General features: G+C 35.4%; 1 protein-coding gene across 1 annotated transcript in view; it reads right to left on the bottom strand.

The window, feature by feature from the left end:
* Positions 1–675: 675 nt before the first annotated feature.
* SYT14 (synaptotagmin 14) overlaps positions 676–19,474 on the bottom strand; it is a 169,226-nt gene continuing 150,427 nt past the window's right edge. The window contains exons 7-8 of the mRNA XM_039870318.1: positions 6,241–6,430; positions 676–2,382 (exon numbers count right to left, since the gene is read on the bottom strand). Coding sequence (XP_039726252.1) covers positions 2,069–2,382; positions 6,241–6,430 — 504 coding nt within the window. The 3' untranslated portion in view covers positions 676–2,068. The remainder of the gene's footprint in view (positions 2,383–6,240; positions 6,431–19,474) is intronic.

Here is a 19,474-nt window from a genome sequence, read left to right as displayed (position 1 = left end):
TTTCAAAGCCAGAACAGATACTTGCAGCATCAAATGCCTGAAACCATCTTCTCAGTGAAATCTACACCCGCCCTTCGAATCTCTGCACACCATTGCTGAAAATACTTTAAAGAGATATTTTGCCATTTGATTCACAGTCTAACTTTACAATCTGACTCATAAAAAACCCTAGAAAGGATGATTAATGTAACAATAAAAAACGAATTTTCCCCTTTAATGCAACTCTATATCACATACATTCTTAAACTTCATATCGCCCAATACAGAATCTGTATTTTATCTTATAATTCATGTGTATTAATGTATAGAGCTGCCATTTTTTAAAACTAAAAATATTAGGAGTTCACTGTCTTTTTGGATTTCTTTTAAGGCCCTCAGTACAGCCAAGTTGAAATAATAATATCTGTACATGGTTTAGTTATTATGGTAATAACAAGTTCTAGCTTACGATAATATATAGTACTTAGTTGAGACTATGAACAAAGTTATATACTGCTTTGCAGTAATTGCTAAATAGTTTGTTTTTTGTTTCATTTAGCTAGAAATAAGAAAGAGAAAAAAAGAAATATTTTTCATCTATATAAAACATTCTATTTAATAAAGTATATGCATAAAATTATATATTAGGTAAGAAGCAAAATTAAAAAGAAAACGGCTTATAATATTCCTGATTAATCAGAGTTCCTAAATATAAAAACAACAAATGAGAATGCCTTGCCATTTAAAAAACAGCACATTTGACAACTTTTACATACTTCAGAGGAAATAAAGAGCTTGTGACACTGTTCTGAGGAATCTTTAAATTTATAAAAATCGAAGGCCTAATTTTGCAAATACAACTTTTAAGCTGTATGAGCAAATTTAACTTACATGAAAGGCACAGGATGACATCACGTTGAAGAACGTATCTGTAAATTTCATAAAAATCTAGTCACAAGTCACTAGAAACTTCATAAGGAATCTCAGGACTGTTTCGAACATGATGTTCTGGTTCAAACAGAACTGGAGAGTCTTTAACATCACAAATACAAATTGAAGTCAGAGTGAAGAAGATTGAGAGAGAATGGTTTCTTATTTGAATGCTACCTGCTTTACGCAGTGTTGGTTACTAAATACTCAGAGCAGATCATTAAAATTGTCTTTGAGTTGTTTTCAATTTTCACCACCTTATCTACTATATTTTTCAGTTTGTAAAAAATGCATTTGCACATTACTACAACTTTAAAGAGTCAATTGTTGAAATTTTAAGGTAAGGTCCTGCTCTATTAGCTTCCTACATTGGAATACAGGAATACAGGAAGTGCTTTCAACAGAAAGTTACAAGTTCTACAGTACAACCTGTCTAAAAGACTTGCAAGGGACCAGTACAGCGACTTGGTCTCTTTGGATCAGGCAAAAGCAGAGGCAAATGAAAAAACGGGTTTTTAAAGTAATATATTAAAAAAACTCCTTTATGAAAATGAAATCTTGCTTGCACTTAGATTTAGTGCTACTGGAAAAAAACTGAGGCACAACGAAACTAAATGCACAAAGGGAAAATGTCAGAAATAAAACAATTCTCAATGTGATGGAAATCCTTCAGTATTAGATACGATTATGACAGAGTCGAGAAGAACTACTTTCTCATATTAAAGAACATTTCAAACACCAGGGATGAGCCAGTCAAAATTTGTTTTATGGGTAATATGTAGGGTGATACTGTTGCAATGAAAAATTATGATTTAAAAAATCATTTATAATATTGATTTTTTCCACGAAATGACTGGCTTTTTTGCTAAAGTAAAATTAACTTCGAAAGCATGTTCTTAAATTAAAGCTCTGAAAGACTGTTAGTTTAACAATGACGACATAAGTTTTTCATTTTCCCAAACGAGCTCTACCAGAGACACGGCCTTTCTCCATTCATGTCAGTGTTAGATGTTCTTCCCACAGGATTGAAAACATGTGGTAGAATGCTGGAGATGATTCTTCAAAGAATAACTCCTCTAATGGTGACTAGGTAAAAACAGTAATGCCGAAATAGGAAGCAACGCTGCCTGGGATTGCAGTCGCTTGTTTATCCTGGTCATCATGACTCTAGCAGTGCGTGCCATCTACATACTTGCTGTCCTTTCGACTCTTTCATTTCAGTCCAGTGATTGAGTTCCTCTTCTCCAGAGCTGTTCAGACCTAGAGAAATCCAGCCTATCATCTCCTTTCTTTTCATGCTGCGTTTGTTATACACAGACAGTATGAGTGTCACATCAGAAAGTTGAAATAGGGCCACTTGAAAAACAAAAGTTTCCTTGTATACTGGATTTGGCTGCCCTCTGCGGATGGAAGTTTTGCATTTGGACATCTCTTGACCCATGGAATTCAGTAGAGTTAATTTAACATATGTATCTATAGAAAAAAACAACAATTTACCACAAATATCATTTGAAACAAACTGAAAACATCTTTCTTGTAATATTTGCTAAGAAGATTAAGTATTTATACTTTATAAGGATATGGTGTATACCATGTTTAATGGAAATTGAACTAATTCCATTTGATGTAAATGTTTATAACATGTAACGGGTACAGAGGATGCTAAGTAGGCAGAAAATCTTTTGGGGTTACTAGTATCTTAACCTCACTATTTCTACATTATAGTTAGAATTTGAAGGTATACCTCATAATCCTTCCTCCACCCTTCCACCCCGTCCTTGACCTCCCGCGGCCTCCCAGCCCATCCCCATCCCCCTTTAGCTTCACTAAGCAGGACGTCATAGCATTGATAAACACTCAGCAAGCTCAATTAGCCACAACACTGTAAAGCATTCCACTGTGTTTTCAGAGAAGAAGAATAAACGAACAAATAGAAATGAAGGCAAATGGTGAAGAGGAAAAGAAGAAGACAAGAATGCAAAGATGATATCGAAACAGCTTAGGATGAAATGTCAAAAAAATCTCTGCATGGATGTGGTTTTTAATTATATTTTAAAAATATTTACGGGCCAACGTGAAGCCAAACGCATTAGGGGCTCAAAGTTCAGCAAATCAAGTAAGACTTTCTCCTGGTTTCATGCAAGAGTACATTTAATGTGCTTTTTGGATCGTTAAAATAAGTACTAGAGGATTCCTTTTAGGCACAGTTCAGTGTCAAATTTCAGGTATGGTATCCGAACTATTTTTCATGAATTATAAAAGAAAACGGATGTGATGTTTAGTGTACAAAGTGAAACATGACGGTTCACTGCCTGATTATTTGGGAGATAAACCCTCTCTTCAAACAACTGTGTTTTCAAGTTCTTTCAACTCATGCAAATGATCTTCAGCATGTTGATCCATCATGTGTACTTCATATCAAAATTTCAATTAATTTTAATGAAAATTGCAATATTTCTCATGAAGTAACTATTTCTGTTGTATGAATCAAAATATAATGAATGAAAAAATAAAACTTTAAAAAGTTTTGCTTATTTTATACATACTCTGAATACCATCATCCATAATCAGAGATAAATTCTAAGTTAGTTTTATTTAAAGTACCACAGATAATAAATGTGCATTTTTTTTTGAAACCAACATGGTGGACAGCTTCACTGCTGGCAAGTTTTAGGGTATTTTGTTTTCGCATGAAAAGACAACATCCAATTAGCCTCTACAGGAACTCACCTCGGATTATATAAACCTGTCCACCTATCAAGTGTTTTAGACAACAGAACAGTCCATCTGACAACAGGGGGTGGAAAGCAGTAAAAGAAATAATGACCAGATGTCAATTGTTGGGTGAAAGAGGGTCAAAGGTTAGAATTAAAGAGGAAACACTGTTCACTGGAGTGGAAGAACACAAAACTTTAGCATTTTAATTCAGGTAGAGGGTTGAACAAAAGGGTAGTTGGGTAAAATTCATGGAATGAGAATTTTTAAGGTCATTGTGTAATCTTAAACAAAAATTACACTCTTTTAAAGGGGGACATCTTTATAATGATACCCTCTTGGTCTAAAGCACATTGAACATAGAATCATGCAAATTACTAGATTATAAAAGACTGAATCAAAGTCATTATAGAATCATTATTATTAATATGCTATATTTTAAAGTTTATTCATGCAATATTTAATATTTCAAATACTTTTATTACTCTCAATATGACATAAAATTAAGTTATGCAAAATAAAATGGAATTATCAAAATGTTTACTCTTGAATATTGCTAGTGTTTCTTTGGATAAAAATTGCATTATTTAGTCTACAACACAGTTCAAAGCTTAGACCCTAGGTATATATGAAGGGTCACAATCTCATATAATATACACTGTATAAGACAAACTGATAAAACTGCCTTATATTCTACTTTATATAATTACTTCATGTAATTAATTTTAATGTTGACGTATATTTATCTACTAGCTATCTCCCAGCTAACCATCCTGATACTGAAGATTTAATTCTAAAATAATGGATGTTGCTATAACCTGTTCTTTAAAACCTGAAAGACCTACATTATGTTGTGGATTCTAATCTCTCAAGCTGTTTATTATCCCCCACCTCCACCTCTACCCACTTCCCTTCATTTTAGTTCTGATTAGGTTTTCTCTGTTTTTGTCAGAGTGGGTAGAACAAGGACAGAAAGGCATTTCATTTCATTCTGCTACTTTTTAGCATCTTAAGTTAAATATTTGTCAAAAAATTCAACTATTGGCTTAAGTAGGAATGGCAAACTGATAATTTGTGGCTAAATGCAACCCCAAATACTACTTTGTTTATCTGGTTCAGTGCTTAAAAATTTTTTTAAATCTGAATGTCTTAACGCAGGTGTGCACCCGTGCATTTGTCAAAGGCCTCCATGCTCCTTATCTTTCATCTGCAAATTTTGCTCATATAAGTTACTTTCCAGGTCATTTGAGTTTGCATTCTAAGTGTGTATTAATGAGGATAACCAAGTCACACTTCCAAAGCTGTTTATTCTAATCATTGCTTCTTTCCTCCCTCTTAATTTTTCTTTCTGAAAAGAGAAAGGGGACAATAATAATTCTGTCCTTCTTTAATGCACCTTTATCTGATTTGAGTTTCACAGTTACCCTGTGAGAGACACAATCTTAATTTTATGGATCAGGGAACAGACTTAGGGGAGTTAGGTCACTTGTCCAAAAGTAGAAATATAAACATAATTTTGGCCTACTGACTTTAATTCAGGGATAGATACATTCTGTGATGTATATAAGAAGCAAGGTTTCCAATACTACTTGGAGCAAACCAAATATGTTTTTATGACTTTTCACATTGATTGAAAAAATAATTTTTAGGACATTCAGAAGTTAATTTAATTCGAGGGTAGAAAAAGCTTCGTCTCCTTCAAGAATTATTTGATACTTAAAGATTACTTTAAGCCAGTCTGTAAGAAATCTTTAAAGAAATTTAAGGTGGCCATTATTATTTAAGATTTCATTTCAGATTTTTAGTTTAGGGCATTAACAACAACTGTAATTTTAGAGGAGTATAAAGAAACTGTTACTTTCCCAGTATAGTTCTATAGATGTCAACAAACAGTTTTGCAGGTATGCTGGGTGACACTTTCTCTGTACTCCCATAACTTACCCACACCCCCCTGAGCTGGGAGAGAGGAGACAAGACAGAAGAGTGAGAGGAACATAGGCAGGGCAGAGGGAGACCATCTAGCTTCCCCTTCCTAGCATTTAGGGTAAATATCAAACTATTCTTTATTTTGTTTGTCTTGGTAGAGGCAAAGTACATTCCATTTACGAAAAGACTCTAGTGGCAGTATGAATTTATAATTTTAAAGGAGGAAAAATGTGAAGAAACAATTTCTTCTTATATTGTTATGGGAGAAAAGAAGGAAAAATACAGAAGTTTATACATTATTTCATAGTACAGCATGCAGACGGAAAACACAACATCAATCTTCAGGTAACAATAGCTACATATATTTCTGATCATATTTGTGGAATATTATTAACTTTAAAAAACCTTGTAACTTTTTCTGGCTTTAGAAGATAATGGTTATGATAGGAATAATTTATTCTGCTGACACTATGAAAAATTAATTAAAAGTCTTGTCGCTGTACAATTAATATTTTGCATTTCAAATTTTCTACTTCCCAAATGACTGGAAATAGAACACATGAAACAGATTAGCTGATTACACCATTTCATTTTGATCAGTTAAGGCTAAATGATAGGACTGAAGCCCTTACCATTGAAAGTCCCATAAGTGCAGAAAACATGAGAATTAAAAAAATGTCTTTCACTCACTGGGTGGTCTGTTTGCTGCCAAGTTTTTGAAGTGGCTGCCTTTTATGACTTCTGCTGATAGTCTTCCAGTCGTGGCATTATAAAGCAGGCCAATGAGAATTTCTGGAACTGAGCCATGTTCAAGAGACTGACATGAGGATGTACTTTCACTACAGGACACCTCTGACATGCTCATTTGGGAGTCGCAGCCCTGTAATCAAAAGTGAAATCTTTATAGTATTTTGTAAAAAAGATTTGTTGTTAATGCTGTGTTTACTGGAATTAGGTAGGTAAATCACAATGACCACAAGAGTTGCAAGCAAAATACCCAAAACACTAGGATTATTAATGTTGTTCTTAGCATATTTTAGTCCCTGGATCTCTCTTCATTATACAGCAGTCAAAGAAATAATAAGAGATGAGGTTTCATAAATACCTGCATATTTATATACGAATCAGAGAAGATAAATTTCTTAAACTCATAGGTGTTAATGAACTATTTTCTGAATACGAAACATTGTTTAAAGACTTATTGACCTTAAAAGACTGACAAAGGTTTAGACTCAAATTACATTAAATGTAAATGTCTTAATTGTGTCTTTAAAGACAAAGACTGGCAAACTTTGATTCAAAAAAAATAAGATAAAACAATCTTCTATTTATAAACCAATTTGTAAAACACAGAGAAAGTTGAAAAAAATGGGAAATACTTAGATCCAAACAATAAGCAAAAGAAAACTGATGTAGATACATTAGTATCACTAGAGGTTAGCTTGAAGGCAACAACCATTACTTAGAGATGAAGAGATACACTCGATAATAAAACTTCTGATTTACCAAGGAAGATAAAATAATTCCAAATTTGCATGCATTTAATAACATGGGCTCAAAATACAAAGCGAAAATTTCCGGAACTAGAAAAAGAAACACGTAAATTCAAAACCAGTGGGGACTTCAGCACACTTCCTTCAGCAAGTGACCAAACAAGCAGACGAATAAATACAGTAAAGGTGCAGGAGATCTGAATATCACAATAAGCAAAATTGACCTAGTGGTAATCTGTAGAACACCATACCTTACAGAATATACATTTTCTCAAGCTTGCAGTGGAATTTTTACAAACATATTTACAAAAATTAAGCAGATAACAATGAATTTTAAATGATGGCCATCATTTGGAATGACTGTTAATCGACTAGAAATTCAAGCTATCTTTTAGTGAAAAAAAAAAAATCTCTATATACTTGGAAATTAAGGATACACTTCTAAATAACCTGTGAGTAATTAAATAATAAAAATAAGTTATATGAAAAGATTAATAAAAATAGATAAACATTGGAGACACCAATTAAGAAAAAAAAGAGAGAAGGCCCAAATAACAAATATCGGAAATGAAAAAAGAGACATCACTACATAGTCTCTACACACCATAAAAAGATGAAAGGATAGTATGAACAGCTTCCTTGCAACAGATTTGAAATTTTTATACAACAGACATATTCTTAGAAAACTGTAACTAACCAGAATGTACACAAGAAAAAAGAGAATATTTAAACAGTCTTATTGAAAAAGTTAAATTTGCAAATCAAAACCTGTCCAAAACAACGAACAAAACTAGAAAACTTTAGCTGGATGGCTTCACTAGCGAATTCTAATGAATAATGCTAGTCTTACCCAAACTCTTTCACATAGTAGGGAAAGCAGAAACACTCCCTAGTTTCCTTTAAGGATCTAGAAAAACCTTCAAACTGAAACCTGACAAGGACATTATAAAAAATTTTAGGATTTTCTCGTTAGAGTCAAAACCCTAAATAAACTATTAGCAAACCAAATCTAACAACTTGTAACATCACACTTAATAGAAAAATGTTTTAATGTTTCTCTTTTGAAATTGGGGATATGACAATGATGTCATCTATTACCACTCTTAGTAACACTGTAGTGGAGACCCCAGCAAGTGGAGGTCCTAGCCTTACTAAAGGCAATGCAATGAAATAGAAAGGTATAATGATCTGAAAGAGGAGGAGATGTGACAGAGGTCATGTGCAGATTATGTAATTATGTAAACAGGGAAGTTAAACAAGTCTGTAGATAAGCTAAAGTTGCATGTAACGCTAAAAATTTTAAATCTATACATTGTTGAATGGCAGCAACAAATCTGAAAATAAAATTTATTTTAAAATAGGATTTATTAGAAGATAAGATATAAAATACCTAGGAATAAAATATAACAAATGATATGCAAGGCCGGTATACAGAAAACTATGAATATTACCGAAATTTAAAAGTTCTACACAGATATATTTTAATACAGTAAAAGGCTCAATTTTGTAATATTCCTTCTAAACAGATCTAAATTGATATAATCGCAATCAAAATCTCAACACATTTCTTTGTGGAGCTTGACAAGCTAATTCGAAAATGTATGTGGTATATACATGTAATGGAATATTATTCAGACTTAAAAAAGAAGGAAATACTACCATGTGACAAAATAGATGAACCTGGAAGACATTATACTAAGTGAAATAAGCCATTCACAGACAAATACTGGATGATTCCACTTACATGAGGTTTCTAAAATAGTCACACTCATAGAAGATAGCAGAATGATGGTTACCAGGGGCTGGGTAGAGGGAGAAACAGAGATTTGTGTTCAGTGGCTATAAAGTTTCAGTTAGACAAGATGCATATATTCTAGAGATCAGCTATACAACATAGCGTCTAGAGTTAATACTGTATTGTACACTTAAAAAGGGAGATATCATACTAAATGTTCTAGCCACAATAAAATAATAAAATTAAATATATAAGGTAGGAGGCTGTGCTCTAGGGAGTATCAAAATTTATTATAAAGCTATATCATTTAAGATAATGTGACAAAAACAATGTAAAACAGACTAATGAAGTAGAAAGCCTACCAATTAATCTGTGCATATATAGACACTCAATTTACAACAAAGGTGGACCACCAGGCATTGGTGAAAGCATAATATTTTTAATAAACAGTGGTAGGACAACTGGTTATCCACACAGAAATAAATGAAAATTAACCCCTACCAACCGACGCCACAGCTGCAGAACTATTCAAGTCTTCGAATGATTACATATCGGGAAAGCCAAATTGGTCATTTCATGTTGGTACATGCATGGACGGAGCGGCTGCTGTGACTGGACGGCTTTCTGATTTCACTGCTGGGGTCAAAGAGGTCGCATCTGAATGTGAGTCTACGCACTGTGTCATCCATAGAGAGATGCTGGCTAGCCGAAAAATGTCACTCGAACTTAACGATGTTTTGCAGGAGGTGATTAAAATTACAACCGCATTACAGGACACAACCTTAACTCACGTCAGCTCTAAGAGATGGACGCAGAGCACATGCGTCTTCTTTCTACAGGTGGTCACTGGCCAGCGTGTCTGAGCTACGAGAGCCGCTCCATAGATTTTAGAAAGACAGTCACCACTGGCAGCACATTTCAGTGACACAGAATGGGTCCCAAAACTTGCTTACTTGTGACATACTCAACCTGTTTAACCAACTCAATCTGTCACTTCAGGGGAGAACAACTATGTTCAAGTTGGCAGATAAAGTGGCTGCATTCAAAGCCAAACTGGAATTATGGGGGTGATGAGTGAACACTGGGATCTTTGACGTGTTTCCAACATTAGTGGGGATTTTGAAAGTGACTGAGCCAGGGCCTTCTTTCTCCCAGCTCGTGCATGATCACCTGTCTCAGCTTTCAAAAGAGTCTGAGCATTACCTCCCAGCCGCAAAATACCCCGAACTGGGAAGGAATGGACCCGCGACCCATTTATGAATAAGCCAGGTGAATTGACTCTGTCTGTGCTAGAAGAGGACCAACTGCTTGAGATCGCGAATGACGGTGACCTTAAAAGACTGAGACAACTCCGAATCTCCATATGTTCTGGATCAGAGTCAAGGTGGAATATCCTGAGATGGCCACAAAAGCACGGAAAAGCCTGCTTCCATTTCCAGCATCCTACCTTTGTGAAGCAGGGTTTTCTGCAGTGACAGCAACCAAAACGAGATTATGGAGTAGACTGGGCATAAGAGACACACTTTGGGCGTCACTGTCTCCCATAACCCCTAGATGGGACCGTCTAGTTGCAAGAAAACAAGCTCAGGGCTCCCACTAATTCTGTATTATGGTGAGTTATGTAATTACCTCATTATCTATTACAAGGTAATAATAATAGAAATAAAGTGCACAATAAATGTGATATGCTTAAATCACCCCAAAACCATCCCCTACCTTGGTCCGTGGAAAAATCATCTTCCACGAAACCAGTCCCAGGAGCCAAAAAGGTTGGGGACTGCTGCTTAATACATATAGTTCCATAATTAGTTCAAATCCAGAATATGTAAAGAATACCTACAAATCTATAAGACAAAGACAACACAATATAAAAACAGCCAGACACTTAAACCAGGAATTTCATAAAGGAGTGGCCAATCACTATATGACATGATATTCAACTTCATTAGTAATCAGGGAAATGGAAATTAAAACCACTGGGGTAACACTGCACAACAAACAGATCAGCCAAAACAACAGTATGGGGAGGATGCTAAGCCATGGGGACTCTCATATTCCACTGGTGGTTGTGCAAAGTCATACGGCTTTTAAAAATATTAAAAATACACATACCTTATGACCTGGCAATTCCACTCATAATACATATATCTCTCTCTATATATGTATATACACCCATCAGAAATATGTGCAATGTATATCAAGAGACATATGAAGGAATGTCCACATCAATATTATTTATAATGGCCCCAAACAGCAGAATGGATTATTTGTGGTGAGTTCATACAACTATACTGTACATACAGTCTATATACGTCATACAGTAACAAAAAATAATTACAGCTATATTTACAAACATGACTTTTGAGTGAAAAGTACCGAACCTAACAGGATACTTAGCTGTACAGTTCCATTTATGTAAATTTCAACAAGACCAAAACCACAACAAAACAGAGACCAGGCAAAAGTAAACCACAGTATCTCAGAGGCTGGAACAGGTGGTAAACTATAAAGAAAGAAAGCGACCAATATAAAAAGGTCGAAACTGTGGTTATTTCTACGGTTGGGGAGATAAGAAATAGTGACTGGGAAAGGCATGCTGGGGTTTCTGGGGTTACTGGTAATATTTGCTTTCTTGACCTGGGTGGCAGTTACATGGGTTGTACATTTCTGTTTTCTTTTTTTACATTTTTCTAACATGTGCTAGGTTTTATGAGAAAAAGATTTAATGAAAGAATTACATGATGCAGGGATATAATACATACAAATTAATATGCAATGATAAAAAGAAATATTCAGGACTTTCTTTGAAGATTCCTAAAGGGATTCACTCCACGACTTAAAAAAAAAACCTATAAATTATTTGTTATAACAGATTTTAATTTAAAAAGTTTTAGAGATAGATATAAAAAAAATCTAAAAATGTTTTACGCAAATCTTCAAGTTGGAATTTACTGCTGGATATATGTGATGAAAGAGAAGTATTACATACCTGGGAACTGAATTAATGCACTGGACGAATATTCAGAAGAATAAAACCTTATTTTCAAATTTAACTCTAAACTCCAGAGGGGAAAGCCATACGAAATGTAACATCTCGTATTCGTAAATCATGGGTACACAAAACACAGTTTGGTATGTTTTCATGACAGTTGGAGGAGAAAACATAATTTTAGTAAGTTTCAATTAGGATATATCATCACTTATGAAAATAGTGTCAAAAACATGCTTGAGCACAGTTGGTGCACTTGCTACATTAGGCTATTATACTCGCAGCATCTGTTAGAATACTGTGAGATACATTTTTCACAATATAGTATTTTTCACATTAACCTGTCAGATAATAAAAAATGTGAATCTAATATTTTCTTATCCACACAGACGCATTGCCAGTTCTGAGGAACAGAGTGATGTCCCCACAAAGTCCTGGGAAAGGCCTTTCTTGTCTTCAAGCCCAACGGAAGAGCAAGAGTGATAAGATCCTTGGTGATCACGTTTTATTTTAGTAAGTTCTGCTGAAATACAGTCGTGTTTAACAGAAAGAAAACTATGGTCTAAAAGCGTCCATTCTGAATTTATACCTTGGAAAAGTGCTCATCTCACGGCCTTTCCATTGCCATCAGCGTAATTGCCTGTCCAAGATGGGTGTAGGAGTGGCCGTTTAAGATCACTGAGCACAACTAAAGTAGCATAGAACGACTCACAGAGTAATTGCAGTAAAGACAAATTAAGTACAGATATAATACACTCCAGTGGCATCTTTCCTCTGACTATTCCTCAGGGCATGCTGCTCCATTTGGTTTGTATTCGGGAATCTTACCTACTCTCTTTGCAGACCCATCATTAATTTGTAACTGGGGCTTGCTTAGGTGGCAGTAACTGCAGGTGATTAATCCAAAGTCATACAAATCCCAATCATAATTAGGTCTACTTAAAGGAATAGTCCCACAGGCTCCCCAAAGTAAAAGTATAACTTCTTCCCATCAAACATAATATTTCATTTCTTTTTAATACTTCATTCCTTCCTCCTGAGTCCTCTGCCCTAGGGTGAAGGATTAGGTGCAATCCCGTGAAAGTAGAAAAAAACTAATTTTTCAGAGAAATGAATAAACTCTATATATTTGCTTATCATAAGCAGAATTTGTGCTTATAAGCCATTAGATGTCCTAAATGGTGCTAACAGGTTAAAAATATGTGAGGACTTTTAAATATTAGAGAAAAACATGAGATTAAAAATACAACAGAACTCTTATTAAGTAAATATCTGCATATGAAACTGATTCCACTTTGCTTGTAACCATGTGTACTCAATATTTTTAAGGTAAAACCGGACCATTTGATGATAATTACTATAAATTTTAATAGTTTCTTTTGAATTTATTTTCACTGTGGCTGGAAGATATTCTCTGGTTTCTAATTTATTTTACACATGAAACGCTTCCATTAGTCTTTTCCGATGAGTGCCGATGAGGACACGAGAGTCTCGAAGTGTAACAAGAGAGAGGTCACCCTGCAGTGCTGGAGCTGGCAGCAATGGTGAGTTTCCTCTCCAGCAGCAATGCGCCTCCTTGGGGCCCTTTCCTAGCCCCAAGGCACTGAGTATTTATCAGGCCAGGTAAGGAAGAGATTACCAAAGGCAACAACAGCATAACCGCTCCAAATCTTCCCCTCCCTCCCCAGCCCAGTGTAAAGGAGAGCCATTCTGTATTTTGGTAGGCGTAAAAACATCCGCTGACTCTAAAGTCTAAAGGATAACTTACTGGGGTGAGCAGGAGATGCTTAGATAGTTTAAATTTCAGAGTGGTGTTGGAATCAGGATACTTGTGGTTGCAAGCAACAGAATATCTGACTTTAACTGGCTTAAGCGACACAAGGAAATTCACTGGCTCCTGTAACACAATAGTTAGTACAGAGGTAGGTAGCTTCAGGCACTCACTGATCCAGGCCTCAAGCTGTGTCCCCAGGAACTAGTCCTCTCTCTCCATTTCTCAGGTTTATTTCCCAAACTTGGCATTATTCTCAGGTAGATTCTTCCCTCTTAGCTGCCAGGCAGTTTTTAGCAGCTCTGAGTGTTGTGACAAAGAGGAAGACAGCATCCTGATGGCTCCAACCAAAACCCCTCTCCGGGCTAGCTGGAGCCCATGAAATTTAATTCCAGGGCTTTGTAATAAAGTCACTTCATCAGAAGTACAGGGGCAGATTAGTCTCCCAAGTAAAATACTGTGGCCACAAGAAGAAGACATGGATGCTAGGCAGAAAAAACAGATGTCTATTACAGAGCCCATTCAACTGAGTTGTTCCTGCTTTTTCCCCTGGGCCTTTAGTGAGGGCTATTACCCACATTATCAAGGAGCTGACAATGTCGCCACCATTGCTCCAGTTGAGACTACTTCCCTCACGCTCTTTGCTGGGTTGGTCTGTAGTTGTTAGCCTTGCAGGAGCCAAGGATGAGGAAAAGATGGTTCTGTGAACACAGCTCTGACATTCAGGTTAGGTGACAGAGTGAAAAAAAAAAAAAAAAAAACTCTCACTTTCTCTTTCATAAAGAAAGTTTTTTCATGTCAACACAGAAAACATATTGATAAGATTTAAGATATTAAAAAACTAATCGTGGAACAAATAAAAACAAAATGTTTTATGTTACCAATATCTGACTACAGCCTTATGTAGAAACGATCATGAAAAAATCCTGCTCTGATCAAAATTCATGTTTGCACATAAGGTAAATACATGTATGTATACATGCACAAATTTTTTGCTGTATTTAATGTGAACATATTTAATTTGGTATTTCTGCACATAGTCTTGGGAGATCAGTTTATAAAGTTTATAATTTTTTTCATGCTCTCAAATAACTCCTATGCTATAGAAACTATTTCAGAAAATGAAAAGCAAAAGTACTTAACTTTTCTTTTGAGACTTGTGTAATTTTGACACCAATTAGACAAGAACAAAATAAGAAAAAATTTATAAAACAATCCTACTTATAAACATACAGATGCGGAATTTCCAAACTAAGCACTGAATTCAGCAAAATACATATATACACATATACATACATATATAAGCACACACACATACAAGCACATATGTATTTTTTTCATCAAATACACATTACACCAGGAGAGTTGGGTAAAACTTCCCTTTGAAATGCAGCCATCTTTTTTCTTTTTCTCTTTTATGAGAATATTTTTGACTACTGATTGAATTTCTTTAATGGTAATAAGTTTTTATTATTCTTAAGTCACTTTTTAGAAATTTACATTTTTCAAAAAAATTGCTCATTTCATTGAAGTTTTCAAATTTATTTTCCTACCATTATTCTCTTTATGATTTTGTAATTTCCATTGAATTGGTGATTAAGTCCTTCTTTTCATTTAACATAGTGCTTCTTTTCCATTCCTGATCAATATCTCCAGGGGTTTATGTATTTTACTATTAATTTCAGAAAACCAGCTATTGCTTTTGTTAAACCTCTTTACTATTTTCTTTTATTAATTTGTTTTCCTTTTCTAACTTCTTGAGTTGAAGAATGCTTAGCTCACCAATTTACACTCTTATTTTCTTACAAATATATTTAAGGCTATACATTTCCCTATGATACTGTGATAGCTGCACCCCACATTTAATAGTGTTTTCATTTTGTTTGATTCTAAATATTTCTAATTTCCATTATGTTTTCTTCTCTGATCATGAGTTAATTTAGAAAGTTTTCTGTTTGTTTATGCAAATATACAGATTCAGGTGATGGGAGTGGTAGGAGGACTGCCTCTTTTACCTCATCTACTATTCTACTCCTTAATCATGGAGTTTTTGCTAAAAGGGTCTCTGTGCTATTCCCTGAAAACCACACACACTCTGGGCTCTCAGGCTTGTCTGTTCCATCTGCTTGCAATGTTCTTTCCTCAGATAAGGACATGGCTAATCTCACGTCTCTTCCAAGTCCTTGCTCACGTGTTACATTCCCAATGAGCTTTACCCTGACCTCTTATTTAAATTTACATCTCCTTTCTCACTGGCAGTCTTGATCCTACTCACCTCGTTTCTTCTTTGCCCCACATAATAACTATAACCTTCTCACATACCATATACTTATTGTATTTATTATGTTTATGGTATCTTGCTCTCTTCCTCCCCTGAAGGAATTAAATTCCACGCAGGTCAAAATTTATTTCTGTTTTTCATTAATGTACCCTAAATAACTAGAACAATGTCTGGCATGCAGTATATGTGCAACAGATACTTGTTGGATGAATTTCTAATTTCACTGCAATGTGGTCAAAGAATGAAGTTTATATATTGATTCTTTGATATTTGTAGAGACTTCCTCTGTGGCCTAGACTTTGTCAGCCATATGGCTGACATTTGAAACTGTTCTACATATGCTTACATTTATTAAATAGAGATTCCACATATATCCACTAAATCAAACTTGTTAAGTGTTACTCAGGTCTTCCATATCCTTACTAGTATTTTTCAGCTTGATCTATCTCTGCTTATTTAGATTTTGTATATGTTTACCAACCTCTTGGCTCATCATCACTTCTTCCATCTCGTTTCCTCCTTTCGAATTCAGTGTTCTTCTTATAAAAGTACATGCTTAAGTAATTATTTCAGCAAAGGTCTGAGTGGTAAACTCTCTTGGTCTTTGCCTGAAAATATCTGGAGTTTGCGCTCTCCCTTAAACAACAAATTAGGTGGTTATAATATTCTAAGTTGATAGTTCGTTTGCCTTGGCGCCTCGAAGATATTATACCACTGACTTTTGGTCTTGGAGGCTGTTGAGAGGCCTTCTGTCAGACAAACTGTTGTTCCTTCATATTTTCTGTGGTTACTTCTATCATTTTGTCTTTTGTGTTTCATCCTCTTAGTGTTATTTTTATAGGTGTAGATTTATTTCTGATAATCCTGCTTAGGGCCTGTGCTTTCTCAATCTGATGATCTATGTATTTCAAATATTGCCTCATATTTTCTCTAGTCTCTCATTCTGGAGTTCTTTTAAGAAATTTACTTAACGTTCTCATTCCACCCTCCATTCTCCTTACCCTCTTATTCATATTTTTCATTGATTCTATTTTTAAGGACTCTATTTTTCATTCTAGAAGTTCCATATGGTCATTATTTAAATCTGCCTCTTTTCCCATATTGTCATGTTTTTTTTCCTTATGGTTTCTATTACTTCTTTTAGCTCCTTATTCACTTAAAGCATATTTATTTTATGTTTTTCACAATGTTCTATTAGTTCATGTCCTAGAGATGCCAATATACTAATCTTTTGGGTCTCCTGACTGTCATTCATTGTGGATCATTTCTTTCTGGTTAGACTTTTTAAAAATTTGAGTTCATCTTTAAGGGGGTGTATTTTTTCTGTAGGAATTCTGTATGGTCTAGGTTTGGCTACCTGGACGAAACAATGTCATTTAAGGTGAGAAGTAATGAGGATAGCATATTGGTAGAAAACCAACAGTGTCCATTACATCCTCATAGCTAATTTTTACATTCTGTTCAAAAATTTTTAGAAACATTCATATTCATCTCACAATCATGACTTAATTTATTTGTGGCCAGACTTCAGGCTAGTTGCAAAAAGTAATTAATAGACCACACACTGTTTTATCATACTGAAGGAAACAATAGAAAACACAAAAGAACTATTTGGAAACTGAGTCGTATAAAAGTTTATGGAACGTCTGCTCTGCACGAGGTACTGTACTAGGGAGGAGGTGAACCAATTTCAAGGCAGATTGTGATAAAATACCTAGAGAGGTTTTATGGGGGAATATAAGTGAATGTGATTAACTCTGGGATATCAGAAACTATATTCCTGAGGAGAGAGAGATTTGAAGTTGGCCCTAAAAAGATTTCAACAGGCATAGGGAAGGACTTTTCAGACAGGGAATATGAGCTAAGGCTCAAAAGCAGATTTGGTACATGTAAATTGATCTGGTGTGGCTGGTGTATGTGAGGAGAGGGGTGGAAAATATAACTAGACAGGATGGTTGAAGCCAAATTTTACTCACCTAGCACTTGGTAACATTTCTGCCAGAGACTTACCACATTGCACTGTCTTTCCTACTAGACTATAATTCCCTTGAGGGCAGAACCTTTGTTTTATTCATCTTTGCATGTCCCCAAATTAGTACAGTACCTATCACTCAGTGGGCATTAAATCAATACTGTTGAATAAAATAATAAGTTGTGGAAGACGTAAAATGTGGTAAGAAAAACTGGACCTACTCTATAAGCAGTGGAAAGCAAGCGTGGCATTTTAAACTGGGTAGTCCCATGCTCAGATCTATGTCTTAGAAAAATAACATAAGGCCAAACATACGGTGTGACCAAGTGCCTGAGCAGAGGTCACAATTTACTCTGTTGTGCTAGTGATAGTCTCTTCCTGAGATAGAACTTGTAGTCTGTCTGTGTACATTTTACATCTTACCCCTCAAATTGCAATTTTTTTTTTTTTTACTCTGTAGCAAAACAACAGACTTTAAAAATATCTGATTTATGAGGAGGTTTGGAGAAACATGGCAGAGAGATGTCCCCAGATCTCTCCCCTTGAAACAACAATAAGCTGAACATCTAAACTCAACAAAAAACACCCAAACCACACACCAGCACATCTGAGTGTAGGATCTGTGCATAAGAGCTACCACAGGTCAGAACCCTGGGTGTCGGGCGGTGTACTGGGAGAGATAAAGAAGCTGCCTCTTGCAGCCTCCGGAGCTCCCTGTAGGAGGAGGGGGAGGGGTGAAGGTGTGGCAACATCCCTGAATCCTATTTGGGAAAGCTGTGAGCTCCACGCGGCTGGCAGCAGTGCTCAGTCATCAGGGCAGAAAGCAGAGAAGCGGAAGGCAGAAAAACAACAGCTGATTTTTATCAGCTAGGGTTGCAAAACCGAGGCTGAGCTGCAGCCCCAACTCCCAGCTCCCAACTCAGAGGGCTCCTCCCCCATTACCCTCTGAGACCAAACACTGTGGAGCCCCAGGAGAATCTGAGCAAACGCTACCAAAACTGTTGCCAACACTGAGAGGGACTGAAACTGAGAGTAGCGAGTGTGATTAAATATCTATAAGAAAATGAAAACGCATTATTAAGGCTTTATATAAAGCAGGGATCCAAGAGATTTAGATGCCACCTACTGGAAATCAAAAGAAAAGCGCCTTCTTTGCAGCAGGCTAAAGAGAGACCTTTATATAATAAATCTTTCTGGGAAAAAAAACAATACATTTCCATTAATGCCCAGGTGGAGAAACAGTCCATTAAACACCATGAACAACCAAGATGACAAGGCATCTCAGAAAGAAAGAGAAAAATCTCCAGAAAATAAGCTTACAAATATAGAAATACACAACTCAAATAACAGAGAATTCAGAATGGTACTTCTGAAAAAACTCAGTGAGTTCCGAAACGAGTCATATCAACAATTTCAGGAATTAAAAAGATCTGATTTATGGTAATTAACCTTGAAGATCTAGAAACATAGTAGGAGTAATTGTAAAAGATTTCTGTAACCTAACAGCATTAGCACATATTAAGAATTATGATTTTTGTTTTAAAATTCATGTAGCTGACTTCGTCTGTCACATTTCTGAAAATTGCAAAAGTTTTCTTTCTCTGAGATATCTGAGTCACTGGCAACATATATTGGGTTGCTAAGGTAGTTAAGACTCTACACTCAAGAATGACCTTAAATATA

The sequence above is a fragment of the Pteropus medius genome, unplaced genomic scaffold (assembly GCF_902729225.1).
Source record: "Pteropus medius unplaced genomic scaffold, Ma_sr-lr_union100, whole genome shotgun sequence".
Classification (NCBI taxonomy): Eukaryota; Metazoa; Chordata; class Mammalia; order Chiroptera; family Pteropodidae; genus Pteropus; species Pteropus medius.
This window is presented reverse-complemented; position numbering and strand designations above follow the sequence as displayed.